The sequence below is a fragment of the Cynoglossus semilaevis genome, chromosome 20, assembly GCF_000523025.1.
Source record: "Cynoglossus semilaevis isolate Cse_v1.0 chromosome 20, Cse_v1.0, whole genome shotgun sequence".
In the NCBI taxonomy this organism is placed as follows: Eukaryota; Metazoa; Chordata; class Actinopteri; order Pleuronectiformes; family Cynoglossidae; genus Cynoglossus; species Cynoglossus semilaevis.
This window is the reverse complement of record NC_024326.1, coordinates 14,538,634-14,558,450: the sequence shown is the minus strand read 5'-3', so window position 1 is coordinate 14,558,450 and position 19,817 is coordinate 14,538,634. Positions and strand designations below refer to the sequence as shown.

The following is a 19,817-nucleotide window of genomic DNA, read 5'->3' as shown; positions in this document are numbered from 1 at the left end:
TTCTCTTCGCCGGATCTCCGACGGCAACACAGCTTTCCTGCTCTTGAGCAGCCCCTCGGTGTGAGCCTCCTCTTTGAGCGCCTGCCTGGCCTCCAGTCTGGCCTCCTTGTGTGAAGCGTAGATTTGGTCAGCGTTTACTTTCCTTCTGGGTGCCGCCTCAGGAGGGCCGTGTTTAGGTGGGCTGGGGGGGGCTGGCACGGACAAGTAGGGCTGGGAGTCCAGGGCGTGGCCGTAATGTTGATACTCAGGAGGAGAGGACGGATGGTGGACCGTCCTCTGTGGGCTGGATTCTGAGTGCTGAGGTTTGTACCCAGCAGGGTAACTCTGGGTACGGTGTCTGTTCACCTGGTGTCTGTTCACCTGGTGTGTGTCTGGACTCCAGTCAGGGGGCCTCTGGACATTCTCATCCCGGGACAAACGTTCCCTTACTCTGATTCTTGGGGAAAGGATAAGGACATTATCACATCAAAGTTCCACTTTAAGACCAAGACAAAAAAATATATAATAAAAACAACACGTTTATGACATGTTCATTCATCAAAGGAGATTAAAATTCTGAATGAAAGTGACACAAATCCCTGTCTCCCTCTACTTTGTCCGTGCACGAAACGAGGTCAACACCGATCTGACCTCAGGTGCCCTACGGTTGGTCTAATCTTGTTGTAGGTCACTAAGCCCAACTCAGTTGATGGGATCTGACATGAACACGGAGGAGTGACACTGTGATCCAAACAAAAGTCACCGATGTTCAAGAAGAGCAAAACATTACACTGTTACACCATGAAACATCTTCATCTTCATCTTCACCACAGAGACTCCTGTCCTTCTGTTACATGTGTCTCCAGCCGTCAGAGACCAAACACGTGAACGCACGCACTTTAATAACAACTAATCACCTGGAGATTCTGGGTAAGCGGTGCGGCCCACCTGACCTTCCAGACCCATATGGGGTGGATTAAGTCTCACACGCTAGCTCTCAAATGGCGTTGCTTGTCACACACTGACAGAGCAGGCTTAAAGACTGAGGAGGTGTAATTTCATAGGGGTTAACAGGGCAGAGAGTGGGGGCGGGGGGTGAATGTAGCAGTCAGCTGACAAGTGCTGACTCAGGGTCTGATGCTGACTAATGTTGTCACCCCGTCAACTCTGGGTTTGCTAACACCATTCATGTGCTGCTAAAACTGAGGCACAAACCAAAGAACGAAGGTGCTTTGATTTGTGACCCAACCAGAGGTTTTGTTTCCAGGGTCAGATTGTTGAATTATCAGCCTATGGTCAGATATATCACTGTGACTCACCTCCGTTTAAAGTACCAGACTAAACTGTTAGATCATGTTCATGTTTATATTAGACGGCTGCATAAAGAACTGTTGCTGATTGACCAAACCCCTGTAAGTGTTCAGCTCTGGGGACAAGGACAGGAATCAAACCCTACCATAAAATCTCTCTCTCTCCCTCCCTCTCTTCCTCTCTCACCCTTCAGCCTTTCTCTGAACAGTTCCCCAGAGCATCTGTCTATGTGAAACTGGAGCAGGGCGGGCATGACACAGCCAGAACCACAGTCTAGAAAGATCTCTGACTGGTACAGAGGCTGGAGTTAGCCCGCCGGCTAGTTAGTTAGCTACTTCAACCAACATGATGTCAAAGGTGGTGTTTGAAATGATTTTACAAACCTACCCCTGTCTGTTGAGAATGCTCTGGGCCTGCTGCTCTATGAAGAGGTCACCGGGTGATATGCCGTAGCGGGTGGAGGGGAGTGAGGCCCGGCGGGCCGTGCGAGGAGAGTTTGGAACCGCGGCGATGCTGTAGTCCCTGGTGGAGGTGTGGGTGGACTCGTGCTGGGGCGTGGATTGTTGTTGTTGTTGTTGTTGTTGTTGTTGTTGGGGCGGGTGGTGCTCCTGAGTTCTACTCCTGGAACTGGAGGCGTGTTCCTGAGTTCCTGCACGCCGGTAGTTCTCAATATTCATGGCCTTTTCCCGCTCTGAATGTCTGCTGGATCCGTCCTGTGCGGACGACGGCGCCTGGTTTGACGTGTCGGCAGAAGAAGAATCCGGATGAGTCCTCATGTAAACTCTGCCGACTCCGGCGCGGTACGGCGCCCTGGCCTCCTGCGCTGGTTCCTCCGGTTGTTGTCGCTCTTTTTCCTGCTTGGACGACGTGTGTCGACCTTGGCTCTCATGGTGGTGGCGAGAACGGTGCCGCGGTGTGTAATCCACGTCCAGTTCCTGATCCAACTGGATGCCGTAGCGTTCTGATAGTTGGCGGCGGCGTTCTGCTTTGTAGCGGGCGATGCGTTCGGCCTTGGATCTGAGGCTGGCGGAGTCTGCGGGGTGGGAGCTGGACTTTGAGGACGACGTTACAGGGTCAACGTGAACCGCTGAAGGCTCTGCGCGACCACCGCCCACTGCACTTTTCACCTGGGAGGATCTCTCAGGAGATAAGACCTTCTTCTTTGGTGCCTCCACGTCCTCTCGACTGTAGCGCCTCACTGTGAAAGTAACGAGAAACGAAAGTGAGTCACTGCAAATACCAGTTTCTTGGTTTGGTTTATGTGGAAACGTTTGAACCGGCAGCGCGGTGTGTTAGTGTGGTACCTTGCTTACTCATCACACAGGGGTCAGAGGCCCGAGTGTACCGCGGAGGATCCTCCTCCAACATCCTGTTGGCCACCAAACCCCCGGGCACCAGGGGAGGAGGACCATCGTTTTCTATCCCCTCCAGCCGCCGGGCTATTCTCTCCTTCCTGTCAGAGACAGACAGAGACACAGGTGAACGCCAAGTTTGTCCGTCATTGTTCACTGGTCATTGTGTTGACTTCCACAGTTACCTGTTCATCACCACAAGCTCTGCCTCTGGTTTTTCAAAGTGTTTCTTCAACTCTGAAACTGGTTGCGTTCAAAAGATATTTTAATTTATAAAATCATTATAAAGGTGTATTTATTACGACTAGGAAAAACTGCGTACCCTTGGGAAGGACGGTCAAAAGTTTGGCATCTGTATCCGAAACACTTTTGACCAGGACTTTCTTGTCCCCAAATCTGAAAGAGAAGAATCACAAACATTTCTTTCTCTGGAGGTAAAGAAAAGATCAAACAGATCAGACAGCAATTTACTTTTTACTTTGACATTCTTACCTTAAGAATCCTGTTGGAAAAGAAGCAGAACTGCAAACCTTGGTGGGAGTTTTAGGTCCAAATCCTAGAAGGAAGACGACAGGAGCTTTGGTAAAATAAGAAATCCCCAGTCAGACTGTCACGTTAGTAATGCAGGAAACCTACATTTTAGAGGAAATTTAAATCATGCTTTTATAAAGCCTCATACTGATGATCTACCAGTAATTAGCCGCGTCTCTATAGACATAACAAATACAACATGTGCTGTCAACAAATCAGGAGGACATCTGTCCTGTTCCTTCTCTCAGATGACACATTTCCTAACGTCCCAGTTTAGTCTGATGGGGAAACTCCCAGCTCTCTGTGAGTCAGTAGGTGAGGAGAATCAGCCACTCACTCAGAGCAGAGTCTGTCGTAAAGTCGTGTTCCAGTACAGAAGACAGATATTATGTTACTCTTCGTGACGCCTCAGGGACACCTCCGACTCAGTTTGACCTTTAAGAGACCATGTTTGAACGACCTGTGAGGACGTTCTCCTTCAGAGAACAAGGGTTCATGGATTCAACATGTTTGGTTTTTCAAAAGTCCCACAGTAGTCTACGGGTGTCTGCATATGTTTGTGCGTGCATTTGTCTGTCAGACTGTGATTTAACACCACTTCATCCCCCTCCTCTACACAGAAGTCACTGCAGATTTCCTAGGAAACACATGGAGCTTGTAAACAAACCGAGCAGCACAAGACACAGAGCTGACGCTCCAGGTTTTCTATTAATATTCACAGGAGCAAAACAGACTCTGTGTGTGTGTGTGTGTGTCAATAGGGCCCTCACTTGTACACAGTAATCACTGCAGGTTCCCTGATGGAACATAAAGAACAAACAGGCATCCTTTGTGTCGGCCAATTAAAGAACAGCAGGTAGCTCAGCTTAAAACATTCCAAGTTCGGGGCAAAGGCGTGCGACAACATCGCACAACAAAAATGAGGATCTTGAAGTTCGGGGCAAAGGCGTGCGACAACAAAAACGAGGATCTTAAAAACTGCAACTTGACAAATAAAATAATAAAAATTAAAATACTCTTGTAGATGAAAAGAAGATTTACTCCCTGATTTGAACTCTGTCAAACAAGTGTCAATGATGTGGATGTTTCTCCAGGTCTCACGTTAGCTGCCCAGCAGCGTGTCAAGGATGAAAGAAGATTTACTCCCTGATTTGAACTCCTAAACTCTGTCAAACAAGTGTCGATGATGTCGATGTTTCTCCAGGTCTCACGTAATCTGCCCAGCAGCGTGTCAAGGATGCGACCCTGTGACCGCGGCCTTTCTGTCCTTTGATTGGACTTTCACTGAAAACCATTCCATGACCACACACTCCTCTTCCACGGGCCTTACCTCGGCCACGGGACTGACCACAGTCCACGTGGTGGTCAGAGATCTGTGGACTGAGGGACATGTCCAAGGAGGTGGACGGCTCTGAGGTCAGAGAGGTGACCAGCTACAGATGTGACGGACGTGGAGACAAAGGCGGCCGGCAGAGAGCAGAGAGCAGAGAGCAGAGAGCAGGCAGGGATGAAGGTGATGACACCACACACACACACACACACACAACAGACTGGCTGTCAAATGATGTGTGTGTGCGAGTCCCACAGCAGCTAAAGCAGCTCACAGCCCTAATCAGATTACAGGCAGAAATTAGCCACGATGGTACAGACTCTACCGGGGGGGGGGGGGGGACTAATATCCAAACACAGCCAGATATTAGGTTAATATGAAATCTATTATGAAGTTGTGAAAAGGCGCGGTGGTGGAATCTTTTACTGTTGCGTTTTTAACAACAGCTGGAGTCTAGACGTCGTAAAACGCAGAACACTGGAAACATGACACCTACTGGTTGGACTGACTGAAGTTGTTGTCACTTTCCAAAATAAAAGTCATCAATGCAACCTTTTAAATAGCCACTGTTTTTCCTGAAGAATTGACCTTTTTGATTGGTCAATTGCTGGTTCAAATCTCAGCAAAGTTGGAGAAAGTGACACCAAGTGACCGAAAAACATGATATCCGCTCCCCAGGTGCCATAAAGTGCAGTCCGATGTACAGATGGGTGACAAACAAAAGCTTCACCTTCTTCTTCTTCTTTTTCTCCTACATGTTCACGGCTACAGCTTCAACTAAAACCTCAGAAACAGTTTTGATGTCAATCACACCAGTCCAGACAACCTGCTGTGTTTTTTTTTTTTTTTTGGGGATTTAGGATACCCAGATTTCACGGGATTATAATCTACAACCCTGTCGTCATGTAATATTAAAAATGACCCAAGATTGAGACCAAACACCTGATGGTAGACACACAAGCTCATCCTGGGTGCTACGGTGTAAAACAGTGATGCTCAACTGGCGGCCCGCGGGCCCAATCTGTAACAATTAGACAAAGAGTGTAACCAGTCACAGTCAGACCTGTTGACCTGTGAGTGTTTGGTTGTTTCTGACCACGGTGAGACGACACAGGAAGTTGTCTGGTCAAACAGATACATGTCTGTCGTCTCCTCCTGTTCCACAGTTTTTGGACGCTGTCTTATTTTTCCCAGTGTGCACACTCCCTCACCTCCTCGGCACGATGCTTTCTCTCACCCGTTCACACACTCAAACTCCCCTCCCTCCCTCCCTCCCTCCCGGTGTTCTTCCCCACAGTCAGCCGACTCTCTCCCTGTAGACGCCCCTAATAAGGCAACATGTGTGGTGAGTGGCTGCCTGGGGGAGAGGTCACCCTGTCAGCCTGTGTTTACCACGTCCACCGCCGCTCACCGCTCAGCTTTGTTTTCTTTTCTCCTCTCTCTCTCTCTCTCTCTCTCTTTCCCTTCACCAGTTTTCCTTCAACACATTAGTCACTGTGCTGCTCTGTGCCCTTTGACCCTTCATCGTGGTTCCCATCTCCTCCTCCTCCACATGTCACTTTTTGTTGATGATATTCATATTCCTCTCCAGGTGCATCATCACTGGATGACACTGATCCACGTGGACTTTTCCAATGATCAGTTCACTCATCTGATCATTTAGAGTCAAAGTCTCACTTCTGGAAGTTATGTTACAACTTAACAACTTAGCAACTGCAGTTGAAGACCATTGTTTTCTCTTCACTTATACAACAGTAAACTTGAGTATGAAAAATAATATTCACAGCCTTCCTCGTCACCAAATGGAGGGTGGATTTTTATACATTAACACGACATAAGAGATCGAAGCCAAACGAATGGAACATAATTAAGTCACTACATTGTAAAAGGTTTATCTGTGTTTATTCAGGAACACAGAGAAAAAGCTGAGACGATTAGTGGTCTTTATCTACACTCCGCAGGACACAGTGACCTGGAGGACTGACAAACTTCACAAACACGTCCGCTGATGCTAGGCAGAAAAAAAAAACTCACTTTCTTCACCAGTTTTCCTTCAACACATTAGTCACTGTGCTGCTCTGTGCCCTTTGACCCTTCCCTCCCTTTCCCATCTCCTCCTCCTCCTCCTCCTCCACATGTCACTTTTTGTTGATGATATTCATATTCCTCTCCAGGTGCATCATCACTGGATGACACTGATCCACGTGGACTTTTCCAATGATCAGTTCACTCATCTGATCATTTAGAGTCAAAGTTTCACTTCTGGAAGATATGTTACAACTTAACAACTTAGCAACTGCAGTTGAAGATCATTTTTCTCTTCATTATACAACGCACTTATACAACAGTAAACTTGAGTATGAAAAATAATATTCACAGCCTTCCTCATCACCAAATGGAGGGTGGATTTTTATACATTAACACGACATAAGAGATCGAAGCCAAACGAATGGAACATAATTAAGTCACTACATTGTAAAAGGTTTATCTGTGTTTATTCAGGAACACAGAGAAAAATCTGAGACGATTAGTGGTCTTTATCTACACTCCGCAGGACACAGTGACCTGGAGGACTGACAAACTTCACAAACACGTCCGCTGATGCTAGGCAGAAAAGAAAAAAAAGAACTCCCTTCTCTCTCCAAAATGATAGGTCAATTCTGGCCTCAGTGTCTGTGTGAAAAGATGTGAGTTCTTTTCTGCCTGTGACAGAACCAAGACCTGCTCCACTGACTGTACGACCTCCGCTGTTTGGACAATGTCTCCTAAACTGTTGCCACAACCACGGACGAAAAATTCCACTCTAAGCTTGTGTAAACCACTCCGACATATCTGGACGTCTCACATCCTGTGGGCCGCTGCATCAGAACATCTTAAGGTTGTGACCCTCAGCACATCCTTGGTCCAGAAACACAGTCGTAATCTGGAAGATTAATCTTAAAAAACACAGACTGTCGTAAATCTACGCCTGTAAACATTCCTGAAACTTTGAGCCATGAACTGGAACTCTGCCTGCGGTACACATCTGGAAGAACATTGTTATTATAATATTTCCTGATCCCGTATTAATAGGCTTAGTACTGGTCCAGAGGCCTGGTACTGGTTCAGAGGCTCAGTACTGGTCCATACGCTCAGTACTGGTCCAGAGGCCTGGTACTGGTATAGAAGCCTGGTGGTTGGGGTTCATCTCTTTGAGGAATTTCAAAATCCAAACTGTTTACTGGTTTACTGGTTTACTAACTCCTACACTAAGTGATGTGTTTGCACACAGTATAAACTCCCGTGTCCTTCAGGGACAGAGATGATGAGGTGAAGTGGGAGCCTGAGGCGGCGGAGCAGGGAGGCCTCACGCTGCCTCCTCACTCAAACATTTACTCTTCAGATCCAGATCTGCGTTCCTGTCTGTTGTCCTGCATCATCTCTGCCTGGTCTGCTCTTATATGGATGTGGATGAGCACGGAGCTGACTCTGTGGTGAGGAGGAGACAGTGGAGGACCACTGGGACAGTCCAAGACTCGGGAAGGAGGTTTAAGCACCATGGAAATACCAGATTGTACTGAAGAAATGTACAAAAGTCCTGCAGAGCCGCCGCGCTGCTGTAGAAATGCTACAGTATCTCCTCATCTGCTGCATCGTCTGCTGCTGAAGAAGCCCCAGATCAGAGCCGGCGTATCCATGTGAGCACTTCCTGCCAACGTGTGTTGTGAAAGTGAACACAACACACTGTGACTCTGTGATTTTCTTATTTCTCGGAAAATCCACTTAATCCAGGAAAATCCAGCGCGCTCAGTCACAATATGTTCTGGCGTTCTCGTACAACTAGAACACCACGAGAATACTGCGGCGGGAAACATGTCTCACACAAACAGATCTGAGTTTCACACAGTTCATTCGAGTGTAGGTGCGTGGTTGTTACACAGTCGGCCGGTGTTGTATTCACAGCTGCGTGTGTGTAATCCTGAGCACAATGAATGGAACTGATGGTCAAATAGTTGTTTTTTTTATATTTAATTACTGCGAATTAGAGGTGAGTCCTACATGACAACATGAAGATATTTACGTGTTGACTTGTAGTCGATCGTGTGTGTGTTTAAATAATAAACAGACAGATAATAAAGAGAAGGTCAACACAGTCGGCCCGACTTGTAAACTTGTCGGTTCGTTTTGACGAGTGCACAGGGTGCAGAGCACAGCCACGACTGTCACACACACACACACACACACACACTATAAAAACAGAGCTGTAGAGAGGAACAACTCTCCAGTCACACACACACATTGTTGATTGATTAACCACACACACACACACATACCACTCCACAGCCATAATCTGTAGCTTGGAATGCTAATACCCTTATGGTGACTATAGACAGCAGAAAAGACTGAGACTTTCAAATGTGAAGAAGAAACAACGTGGAATAAAGTTGAGTTTTGGAAGCTGACGTTTTAGTTCGTTAATCGGTTGCGGTTTTGTAAAGGTCCAACAGGTGATGTGAAGAAGACGCCGTCTGTGTGTGGAGCTGCACGAGTCTGTGCAACAAGTCTGTTCTCATAACATAATAAAGAGCAAGATAAAAGGTTGGAGAGAGACAAAGTAGTACTTACAACAACGTGGCTGCATCAATAATACTCCTCAGAGGACAGACCTTGGAAAACACCGACACAAAAGGTTCTCCTCAGTCCTAATTGGGGGCCAAGCTGGTGCAGAGGGAGCAGGAGGTACAGGTGTGATGTAGGTAGAGCCAACAAAGGGTTCCAAAGTCATCCAGCATGAAGCAGGTCCAAACTCAGCAGCTGACAAATATAACCTGGTGCTTTCCCACTCCCCAAATAAATCAGCCCGGGACGAGCCAGGCACAGAAGAAAGAGAGGAGGGAGAGAGAAGGAGAGGGAGTCAAGCGGGAGAAGGGTGAAGGAGACCAGCTGCTACTGCTCGGAGATAGCCCCGTGGTCTTTGGAGTCGGTGGTTGTCACTGTCTCAAACGTCAAGTCCATTCTTGTAAACCAGGTTTGGGATCTTTGGGCTTGATGTGATGGGGAGAGGTGACACAACACTGCTTCCAAAAGGTTTGGGAAGAGCGGGCCAAACCCGGCGAGGTAACCTCATCCCACAACAGCCATGTATGGGCCGAAGACAGCGGCCTCAATAGAGGGGCATCTGCCATAAATAGCCAGGAAGCATCGGGCTCCCAGAGCTGGGGGAAATCAAATCAGCTGTTTAAACTACAATCCAACAACACTTTGATCTAACAACAGATCAGACTACAGATCTACTCTCTACTGTTGCTCGGTCTGTAGTACAAAGTATCGCCGTTTGGGGTTGAAAATTTATACAGTATGTATAAGCTGTAGGAGAAATGTGGCTGAAAACACAGCCGCTAGTTGGACTGCTGTTGTTTGGCTCCATCTTGTGGACGTAGCTCGCTACATCGTACAACCTGACATTTGCCAAATGTTACAATTTGAACTTAATTAACTACATATTTTACTAGCTGTAAATACACTTTTTACCTAAAATCCCTGTACATGTATTTTAATTCATTTTTCTATATTTTCAATTATGTAGTTGTTTTGTTACAGTGTGTTTTTCACATTGATTCTCCTCCGAGTACAGACTATTGCTAATTAGAACCCATTGACACATTTTCCTGCAGATGGGGCATTATTATATTTCATTTTTTTCTTATAACATTTTCAGCGTTTTCAGTCATGTTGACAGTAACCTACCTTTATTTGCTGACACTGTCTTCACCACAATCACGGTCTTATTTGCAGCATGTTAGAGTCAAGAATGCTGTCCAAAATGTACCGAGTGGAAGAAGAGCGGGGAACAACTGTCAGTGTGACATTAATGGACTAACACATTGTCCTAGCAGCAGCAGCAGAACATGTCTGACAGCTGTGCCGTAATGATAGATGTGTGTTTGCCTTCACTCACCGTCTTGACTGAGGTGGAGGCAGCTGTGACGGAGAGACAGCTGAAGCCAGGACGGCAGCTCCCAGCAAGAACAGTGGCACACTGTGGTTTTTATTTTTAAAAACAGTACTGGAAAAAAAAATAGAGGACACATAGGATTTGACACTGATTTTTTCCTCAACGCAGTTGAAACATTATTACAGCAAGTAAAGTATAGTTTAAAAAACAGTACAATATGTGCTAGTGAAAGTAATGTGAAAGTAGTAAAGTAGTGAAAGTAAACGGAACTTAAACAATGTCTGTCCTTGTCGATGAACAATGAGCAATAAAGAATATTAATTTGGTATAACACCATAAAAATAAATTAAATAAGAGACATGACATGATAAGACTACAATAAGTGACTACAATTCACGATTATGTTGTTAAAGTTTTTACAATTCAGGACTATTCTGTCAATAACGTTGTGACTAAAAAGAGCTGTAGCTAAAATAATATCGTGTTCGTTTAGCTTCAGCTAAATGGCGGCAGATGCTGTTGAAAAACTTGCCTTTACAGTAAGACGGGCAACGATACGCAAGTTCGATTCCCAAGTTATTTTTCTTTTCTCCGTATGTAATCGTTCCCTCACGGTACTCCAAAAACATCGAAAAATTGGAAATCGGACACTGTAAACCCGAGATATGCATGAATATGTGTAAGTTAATGTCTCATTATGTGGCCCCTGCGATGCACTTTCGAAGTGACCTGCCCGTACCCACGTATATTCGGATTCTGACATAGTGTAGCATGTTAGCATTCCTGTGTCGGAAACAAAGAGCAAAGAGTTTTCGGTTCGATTCCAAGTTTTCCACATATGGGATCAATATTGTTCAAATTATTATTATTATTATTATGTTGACAGAATTTTTTTTTAAAATCCAATTATTTTAAAATTATTATTATTATTATTATGTTGACAGAAAAATTAAAAAAAATCTAATTATTTTAAAAGGTGTAATGTAGTACGAATATACACTCACATTCAAAACTCTGTTTATATGCTTTTATTGTTATTATTATTATCTACTTCCTGAAGTTTCCACACCTAAGAAAGATGGCTTCCCAAAATGGCCGCATAGCACAGTAGGCAAGTTAGTTAGCAACATCGTTTTGAAAACTGAACTTTATGGCTTAAAACACACAATCAGCTGTTCCAAATGCACCGAAAGGACTGATTTTGAAGATCTCTTGATTCACCACACAAATCTGTTCCACTGGTGAGTGCCATTTTTTTATTTATTTAAACAACTAAACGATAATAGCTATTAAAGCAGCAGCTAACCTACATCGGAGGATAATGCACAGACCTGCAACAGGTAGCACCATAGAAGAGGAAAAAATAGTTTAATAAATCCTCTCTCATATTAACTAATGGGCTTGTCACATAATATTACTTGTGAAATTTATTTTTAGAAGCTATAGTTATAAATAATTATTTTTATATGAAAGTTTGCAAGATAACCTAATACAAATACAGGTACAAGGTAAATATATATATAATATATTTTATTTAGTTATTTGCTTCCATTTTCTTAGATCAAGAGACCAACAGGAGTGAAGTCACAAAAAGAATCACAAATAGTAGAGGTGGTTAATATGTTATTAAAGAAAAAACACTTTAGTGGAAGTACTAATCAGACTTCCTCTTTATTCACTTTCCAAAAAAAAAACACAAAAAAAACCTGATGATTTTGGTGCAGCTCTGAGAAATGGATGGCCTCCAAGCACCAGAGAGCATAGTGGGAGGTTTTTAACAAGGTTCAGCTTCAAGTGTAGTCTTTGCCAGCTCTTTAATTCACCGAGTTGCGCTCAGTGTGACCGTCTGGCGAGGTAATTGAGCTGAAATTACTTTTATACAAGTCTGCATGCATGAAAAGACATGTTACTGGTGGATTACCTTATACTGTTTCAGATTAGAATTTGTTCAGGGGAAATTAAACCTCTATATTTCTTACTTTATTCAGTGACGCAAACCTTAAATACTTTTGGATAATATCCCAGTTTTAATTGTTTACAAAGCAGTCAGCTTTAGTAAGTCCTAGAATTTCTGAAATCTCTTTAACAAATAGCATTCAACATACAATATGACATTATTTTTATGATCTCAAGTCTCTCTAGTAAACTGTGAAGGGCAACTGTTTGTCTTCTTATTTAGACTCCCACAAAAGAATCCTAATTTTTCTACCCCAAAGGACGACGTTGGTCCAGACTATGACGCGACTCTCTGCAGGTTTGATTTTTAGATGAGTGTAAGCAGCAACTATTAATCATCTGTAGTCTGTGATCTATTTGGCACTTTTCTCGTACCCACTTAAATCCATGTGAACCACACAAGGGCTGTAACATACCCACAAATGTAATCGTATAGTTTATTTAACCATGTGCGTGTGGCCCACACACTCTTGCTGGCTAGCTCTTATATGTGGGTGTCATTTTTTAAGGCAATTGATGACAAACAGCATTCATGCAAAGAGTTTATTTATGAATCAGACTACAGTATCATACAACAGTAGCACAATCATGACTATGGATTATGCTCATATTTATAGATACAAAGATAAAGGCATGTGTTAAAGAAAGAAATGAATGAGTTTTCTTTTTTCTTTTACTCTAAAAATAGCTTTTAAATACTTGGCATAGTTTCATAAATTAAATTATCAAACTTAATGTTTTGCCCACACTGTTTTTACTATTGGAATACCAAATGCAAATATACTTTATGAAAACCTTTTTTTTTTCTCCCCCCTCTCTCTTGCATTTCATGCGAGGAAGAAAAAAAGACGTCCGTATGTACAAAAAGCACTTAAATCTCATATGAAAATATAAAATATTACAAGTGTGCATAATTTCTTCATGTTGCACATAACCTGCAGTACAAAGAGTCAAATGTTCAAGTGTACCTGACATGCCAATTATTCTGGAGCATATGTACTGAAATAGCTTTTTAGATGTTGTTAGGGGCAGTTTTCACCTGGGACCAAGGCCAAGCCTTTTGACCCTTGTAAATGGTTTAAAAATGGGATGTTAGTAATTATGGGCGTGTCAGCTTGTCCTCAATGTAATGCTGACGATAATGGGGTTTTTAACTTTTTTTTTTTTTAATAATCATGGTTTTAAATTGTTCCATTAGAAGTTTCACAGCTTTGATTCCATGTTCCTACAGATAAACAGCATGAAGAGCGGAGACTATCCGGAATGCTACTGTACCTCTCCGGTGAGGGATAGCACAACAGCAAGTTGTAAAAAACCTAAGGTATGAACAGTGCTTAGCACGTTAATATTTGGCATTGCCTGGAGTATAACGTAATGTACACATTTAATAAGGCGGCATGATCAAGATTTACAAGAAATGGTTGAAATGCTAGGACAAAGTTCTGAGTTGATCAAATGCTACAGCTGTTAAATGCTACACATTAGGTGAGTGATTAAACAGACCTGTTGTTGACACATTAAAACCAATGCAAAGCTGCTATTTGGGGGGGAAATCCGTGTAGCGGCAAAGTTGTATTTTTATTTCATTTTAATGTTTCATTATGTAAATCCTTTCAATTTCGAACTTATCAAAAGACCCTGTTATTTAAAAAGTCATACTTCTTTGCGGCTACATGGTTCTCAGTCAATAATAGCATGCTACATTGTATCTTTTAGTGCAATTAGCGTGCGTGACAGCAGAAAAATATGCACAAAAAGGAACATGTTGTAAAACAGTCGGAAAAGGTAACAAAAGGAAAATAGTATCAATTTTATTTCAAGACATTCAATCATAACTTAAACAGAAAATGACACGTAAAAATGAAAGACAACAAGGTCCACGTCTAAGAAATGGATGTAGCCATTACACTCAAAGTCTAGTTGTAGGCTGGTTTCAATTGGATGTCAATCAATTTACAAAATGAGGGAATTCAAATGAGATCACCTACATGTACTGGATGTCAGAAAACATTTTCCCTAAGATCTTGTTGAGTAAAACACAATGTCAAATTTACAAATCCTAAAAAAACCCTGCTTAAGTACAACTTGGACAACTTAAAGTCCGTCCGTAAACCTAGACTGTGCTGCTAGTTTGTTAATTTGCTGCTGTGGCTTGCTAGCCATGTCTGGTTAGCAAGCAAGCTTAAAAGTTAATTCATCTGAAACTATTAATTCGGACTCAGGAGTTCGACGGAACCCTGAATCCAAGGTAGTTCTGTTCATTGACTATTAAAAGACCCTGTGTCTGTGCAAAGGGAGAGTAACTACTTCTTCACATTGGCACATTTTGGCACAAATGGCAGTTGCCAAAAAGATAACAGAAGTCATATCCAAGGTGAACTTTGTGTATGGGTTCCGGTGGCATGAGAAATCTTTAAATGTCTTCAGACGTCGAGTGAATTGTGTACATTTGTCATCATGTGACATTTGAAATAGTTACAACCGTCATAGCTACTTCCATTTCTTATAATCAGAACATGAACATGTAATATCTGATCAGCAAATTAGAAATAAAGGCAGGTGAGCTAATGTCTTAAACATCACAAGGTGTTTTTCAACAGTGGCTCCGTTAGCGAATGAAAAAGCACAAATAGGAAATCATGGCACTACCAAAAGGTTTCCATCCTGTCATCACTTGCAACGATAAACCCTTCCGCTCACTAACGATGAACTGTGTGATCAAGGCACACCGCCGGGTCATCCCTTCTTTAATCTCTCTCAGGTTTTTAAAGCACTAGAAAATTATGTTCAGTCTCGCTATGATACTATACAGATGTGTGATAACTTTTCTGCTTGATATAAGCATGGAGAAATAAAAAAATCATGGTTGAATACAAAATATCTCTTAAAATATTTAAAATATACTTTATTTTGTACATTATGCAAACTCATTAACAATTTGATGATAAGAAAAATAAATATTCCGTGAAATGTCCTCTTTTGCTTACAGATGTATGAACATATATATATATATATATGTTCGTACATCATGAAGTAAACACCCTCCCCATGTAAAGCCCCCATATACCCTGACACGATTCCATATCCCTGTAGTTTAATTGGAGTGACATGTTTACATCGACCACTTCTTGACCACAGTTCCTACACAACTTTCCACTGAGCTGTTTTTACAGCGGTATTGCTCTATGGATCCGCCCCCTGCGCCCCGCCCCCCTTTATATCCACCAATAACACTTCATCAAAGTTGCCGACCACCATTTTTCAATTCAATTTTTTGCCTTTATTGCTTCCTGAAATTACCTGGAACGGAGTTTGATAAATCAGATTAGGCCACATTGATCAGGCAGATCACCCAAGACTTTCACCTGATCGTTCAAGGATTAACACAATCTGGAATAGAAGACCTTTCTCCCCTTCAAGTGTAGAATCACTGTGTCAAATAACAGGTCACCGATCTATGTCATGTCGTATGGTAAAGAGTCGCTCTTCACTGAAGAGCTTCATATCTTGTGGTTATGGGTGCTGTGTGTACAAAAGCAATGAAACAGGATTCAGTGTTACTCATTTAAAAAAAGAATCTCATCTGGAAATCAAAACAGTTCTTGAGCCAAAGACAGTGATCCAGTTCAGTTCTAGTACGGCCAGTGCCGCTTCTTAACAATCAAAAACGCAGTTTATTTTGGTGTATGTCTAAGCTAGGTTAAACATAAATGCTTACATTCATATCCTTAACGTCTCGCCTGTAAACAAACATACTTGTTCCGAATGCAAAAAGATGTCGCAGTTATGTTTACTATGGACATTTAAACAGTTCTATTATGCGGGACGATTGCATAATGTATGCCAATGAGAAAAAGCATAAGAAGTAGAGGATCAAAAGGACAAGCCGCTACGAGAATACTAACAAGGAGAAACCCTACGAGAGGATGCAGTTGGGGGGCGGTGGGGTAGTAGTGGGGAGTTGAGTTTGGGAAGGCTGGGGAAGGGTTTAGGGTGGAAGTTGCCCCCAACAAATTAAAGGGGCACCTCCCTTTGGCAGTGGAACAGCACTCTTAGAAGTCAACGCAGCGCCAAGGGTGAGGATGTAGACAATGCTCTTGTCGGACAAGAAGGCCATTTCAGTATCAAAATGAGATGAAGGCATTCTAGTAGGCAGCCAGGTCACAGTGTTGGAGCTAATAACCTCAGATAAGATGACGATGGTCGTAGAAGTCCTACAATGTCTTCATCCGGCTGGCATCACAGAGTTCTGAGGCAGGAGAAGACAAAGGCTCATTTAGGTGAGGGCTATAAAAGCCAAGTTAGTCCAAAGACGGGATAACAAAAACCTGATATTTTTCAAATGTAGCTCAAAAACAGATTAAGGAAAGCCAAAAGAAAAAAGACACAGAAAAACAGATTAAGGAAAGCCAAAAGAAAAATGACACAGAAAGAAGCTGAACTCAAGGTGAACTGTAGTTGTTTGTTTGATAAAATATTCTCAAATGTTTTAGAAGGCCAGTAGTTATTTACTCCCTTTCAGCAGTGGCACAGACTGATGGAGATGACAGATAACAGTGGCTATGAATACATTTTTGAACAAACAACAATTTAATTCCATTGAAAGTGTCAATCTTACCTGATAAAGATGACTTTGTCTCACTTTGTAACACTGTCTCTTTGGAGACCTGCTGTGAATCGTCCACCTCCAGGTCGTCCTCCTTATGTCTCCGAGGAGTAGCATCGATCTCCTCAACCTGTTCGTCCTTGCCTTCCCCTTCCGCATCACCTTCACCAGAGTCAGTGCTCCTAAAACTGAGGCGCCTCACCCGATACATGACATCCACGTCCCTCATCCAGGCTAGGCGCTCAACCGCAACTCTTCCTGGAGAAATAGCTAGTTTGTTTTGCAATGCCTCAATTCGATTCGGTGGATCCCTCTTTTTTTTCTCCCCCTCCAAGCTTAGAGACAGTCTTCGGTCTAAATTTGGGGGAACTGAAAGTGGCAGTCTATCTGGTGGAAACTCCGGTAACCCTGGGTAGTCACGTCCCAGATGAGCCCGTAAACCAAGTTTATGCTCTGGGACAGCAAAAGGCTTCTTTTTTGTCTCCTCCTTGTCCTCACACGCTGCGTTGTCCTGCACTTCGCTCTCATCTTGAACTTCAGATGACTGCTTGCCTGCACTGGCTTCAGGGGTTGCTCCAACAATGGCTTCTTTTTCTCCTACTTTTACATCCTTTATTACATTCTCACAAACCGTTCCGTCCTCTGTGACCTCAGTATCTGCAGCCACGTCATTGGTTGATATTGTGGATGCACCCTCCTCTGTAGCTTCGTCTGCTGGTACATTTTCAGTAAGATTTACTGCACACAAACTGTCCGAGGTTTCCACCTGAGCATTGTCTGTCTTTTCACCCTCTTCCACATTTTCCTGCATCAAAGAATGCTGTTCTGTCCTTTCGTTATGTACATCAGACCCTGAATGATTTAAACTGGAGTCATTTGACTCCTCTGGTTTAGCATCATCTGCTGGACTTCTTAAAGCAGTACATTGTGGTGGACTACCATTTTGATTGGTTGAACTATCTGAGCTGTTCTCCTCATGTAGTGGAGGCAGTGGGCCCTGTCTCATCTGGTTCTCCATTTCTCTTTTACAAATAGGACACTCCTCTTCTGAGTCCACATTAGCATCTTGCAGAAGCTCTCCATCGTTAGCTAGGCCTGTGGACGATTTACTGACATCCGCCGAGTCTCTGGTCTGACGCAAGGCCTGACATATGTCCTCATAGTCAGGAGGACTCGTGAGTGTTGAGGCATCCTGCATAGGCTGTCTGTCTGCCCACGGCACCTCAGCTGGTGTGGTTTTCATAGTTGGACTGAAATCACAAAGCGGTGTCTCGATGGGCTCATCTGGCAGGTCTAATTTTACTGTCCGGCCATCGTTGCTACGTCTACGAGAGAGGTGTGCAACAACCCTGTATTCTCTGAAACCCGTCTCCCGAGGAGGGACTGGGAGTTCCTCTCGCAGCTGTTTGCTAAAAGTCACTGACTTCGTTGCAGGCCTGGAGAAGGCGCTCTTGACTTCTCTGTATTCTGGGTCGACAGACCAGCTGACTGCACTGCGCCTAAGGCTGCTTGGCTTATTGAGTGGTTCTGATGTCAATCTGATTTTGATACGTTCAGGGATTTGTACAGAACCATTTGGGACTTTTTTGCTGGCAGTACCGAGCTCCAAGATGTCTTTGTAGGCCTCGTTGAGATCCTCTATGCACTTGTCCACACTGGGCTGTTTGTTCCCTTCCTGCTGTTGCTGTTGCTGCTGTTGCTGTTGCTGGAGTTCCTTCTTGATGGCCTCTAACTCTTTCACAGCATCCCATGGTCGCTGGGTGGTTGGTTTTAGAAGGTACTGCTCAAATTCCTCCTCTCCAGTATTTGCTGCTGGTTGGGCCTCCTCTACGTTTCCTGAGGGTGGTTCTGCTGGCGGCTGAGCTGTGCTCTTGTTCAGCTGGTTGGAGAAAGTGGCTGTCAGGGAGAATGCGCTGTTGCTTGACAGTTTCAAACTCTTGACTCCCTTCATGGGGAAGGTATACGCAGTGCCCACTAAACTGCTGCTGTCAGGGGAGTCTGCGGTGTTGGGACGGGTCGGTTCCTGTTGTGCTTCCTTGTTTTCTGAGGCAGTTTTTTGGGCCTCTGGGCTAGTTTGTGTCTCCTGGTCTCGATACTGGTTGGACGGCCAAGATCCTGACAGTTTCAACTCCTTATAATGGTTTATTTTAGGGGGCCTACAGGGTAACTTTTTGAACATTTTGCTGCTCGCTCTACTGCTCGTCTTGCTGCTAGCAAAGCTAGCAGTTAGTACTTGCAGCTCTGCTTCGGCCGAGGATGTGCTTTGGAGGCTTTGGTTTGTTAAGTGGCCAGTTTTATTCTCATTTGGACTGTCCGCTGGGTCTGGCGATTTCTCATTGTTATTATTCTGATCACGGATCATGCCAGTGAGCTGTGGGGTAACAGGAACAGACACCAAACAAAAAATGGTCTCACTAAGTCTCTTTTTCAAATTCTTGGATTTTTCCTTTTCTTGGGGCTCAGGCACCTCCACTTTTTTCGTCTCCGTCACAGTTTCTGAGACAGTCTGATCAGCCGGCTTACATGGGGGAGGCGGTGGTTTACCTAGAATAGATGAAGGCAGAAACTGACCACGGTTCTGTTCAGGAGCCACACTCTCACTCTTTTTGCTCGTCACCCTATTGGACCATCGAAGACTACTACTGTCATTTTCACTGGGAGCTGTTTTACGGGCTTCAGTTTCCTTGAGCAACACCGGTCCTGGGCCCACCTGTCCTGGACCCACCTGTCCTGGGCCCACCTGTCCCGGACCCACCTGTCCCGGGCCCACCTGTCCCGGACCCACCTGTCCCGGGCCCACCTGTCCCCTGTCTCCGG

At 43.9% G+C, this 19,817-nt stretch overlaps 2 protein-coding genes across 2 annotated transcripts in view; both read right to left on the bottom strand.

The window, feature by feature from the left end:
- LOC103396818 (supervillin-like) overlaps positions 1–4,564 on the bottom strand; it is a 21,486-nt gene extending 16,922 nt beyond the window's left edge. Inside the window, 7 exon segments of the mRNA XM_025052458.1 lie at positions 1–436; positions 1,678–2,488; positions 2,595–2,743; positions 2,828–2,885; positions 2,965–3,038; positions 3,135–3,198; positions 4,504–4,564. The exon segment at positions 1–436 is cut by the window's left edge and continues 46 nt beyond it. Coding sequence (XP_024908226.1) covers positions 1–436; positions 1,678–2,488; positions 2,595–2,743; positions 2,828–2,885; positions 2,965–3,038; positions 3,135–3,198; positions 4,504–4,564 — 1,653 coding nt within the window.
- A 12,246-nt stretch (positions 4,565–16,810) lies between these two features.
- jcadb (junctional cadherin 5 associated b) overlaps positions 16,811–19,817 on the bottom strand; it is a 14,379-nt gene continuing 11,372 nt past the window's right edge. Inside the window, exon 4 of the mRNA XM_025052457.1 lies at positions 16,811–19,800. Coding sequence (XP_024908225.1) covers positions 16,903–19,800 — 2,898 coding nt within the window. The 3' untranslated portion in view covers positions 16,811–16,902. The remainder of the gene's footprint in view (positions 19,801–19,817) is intronic.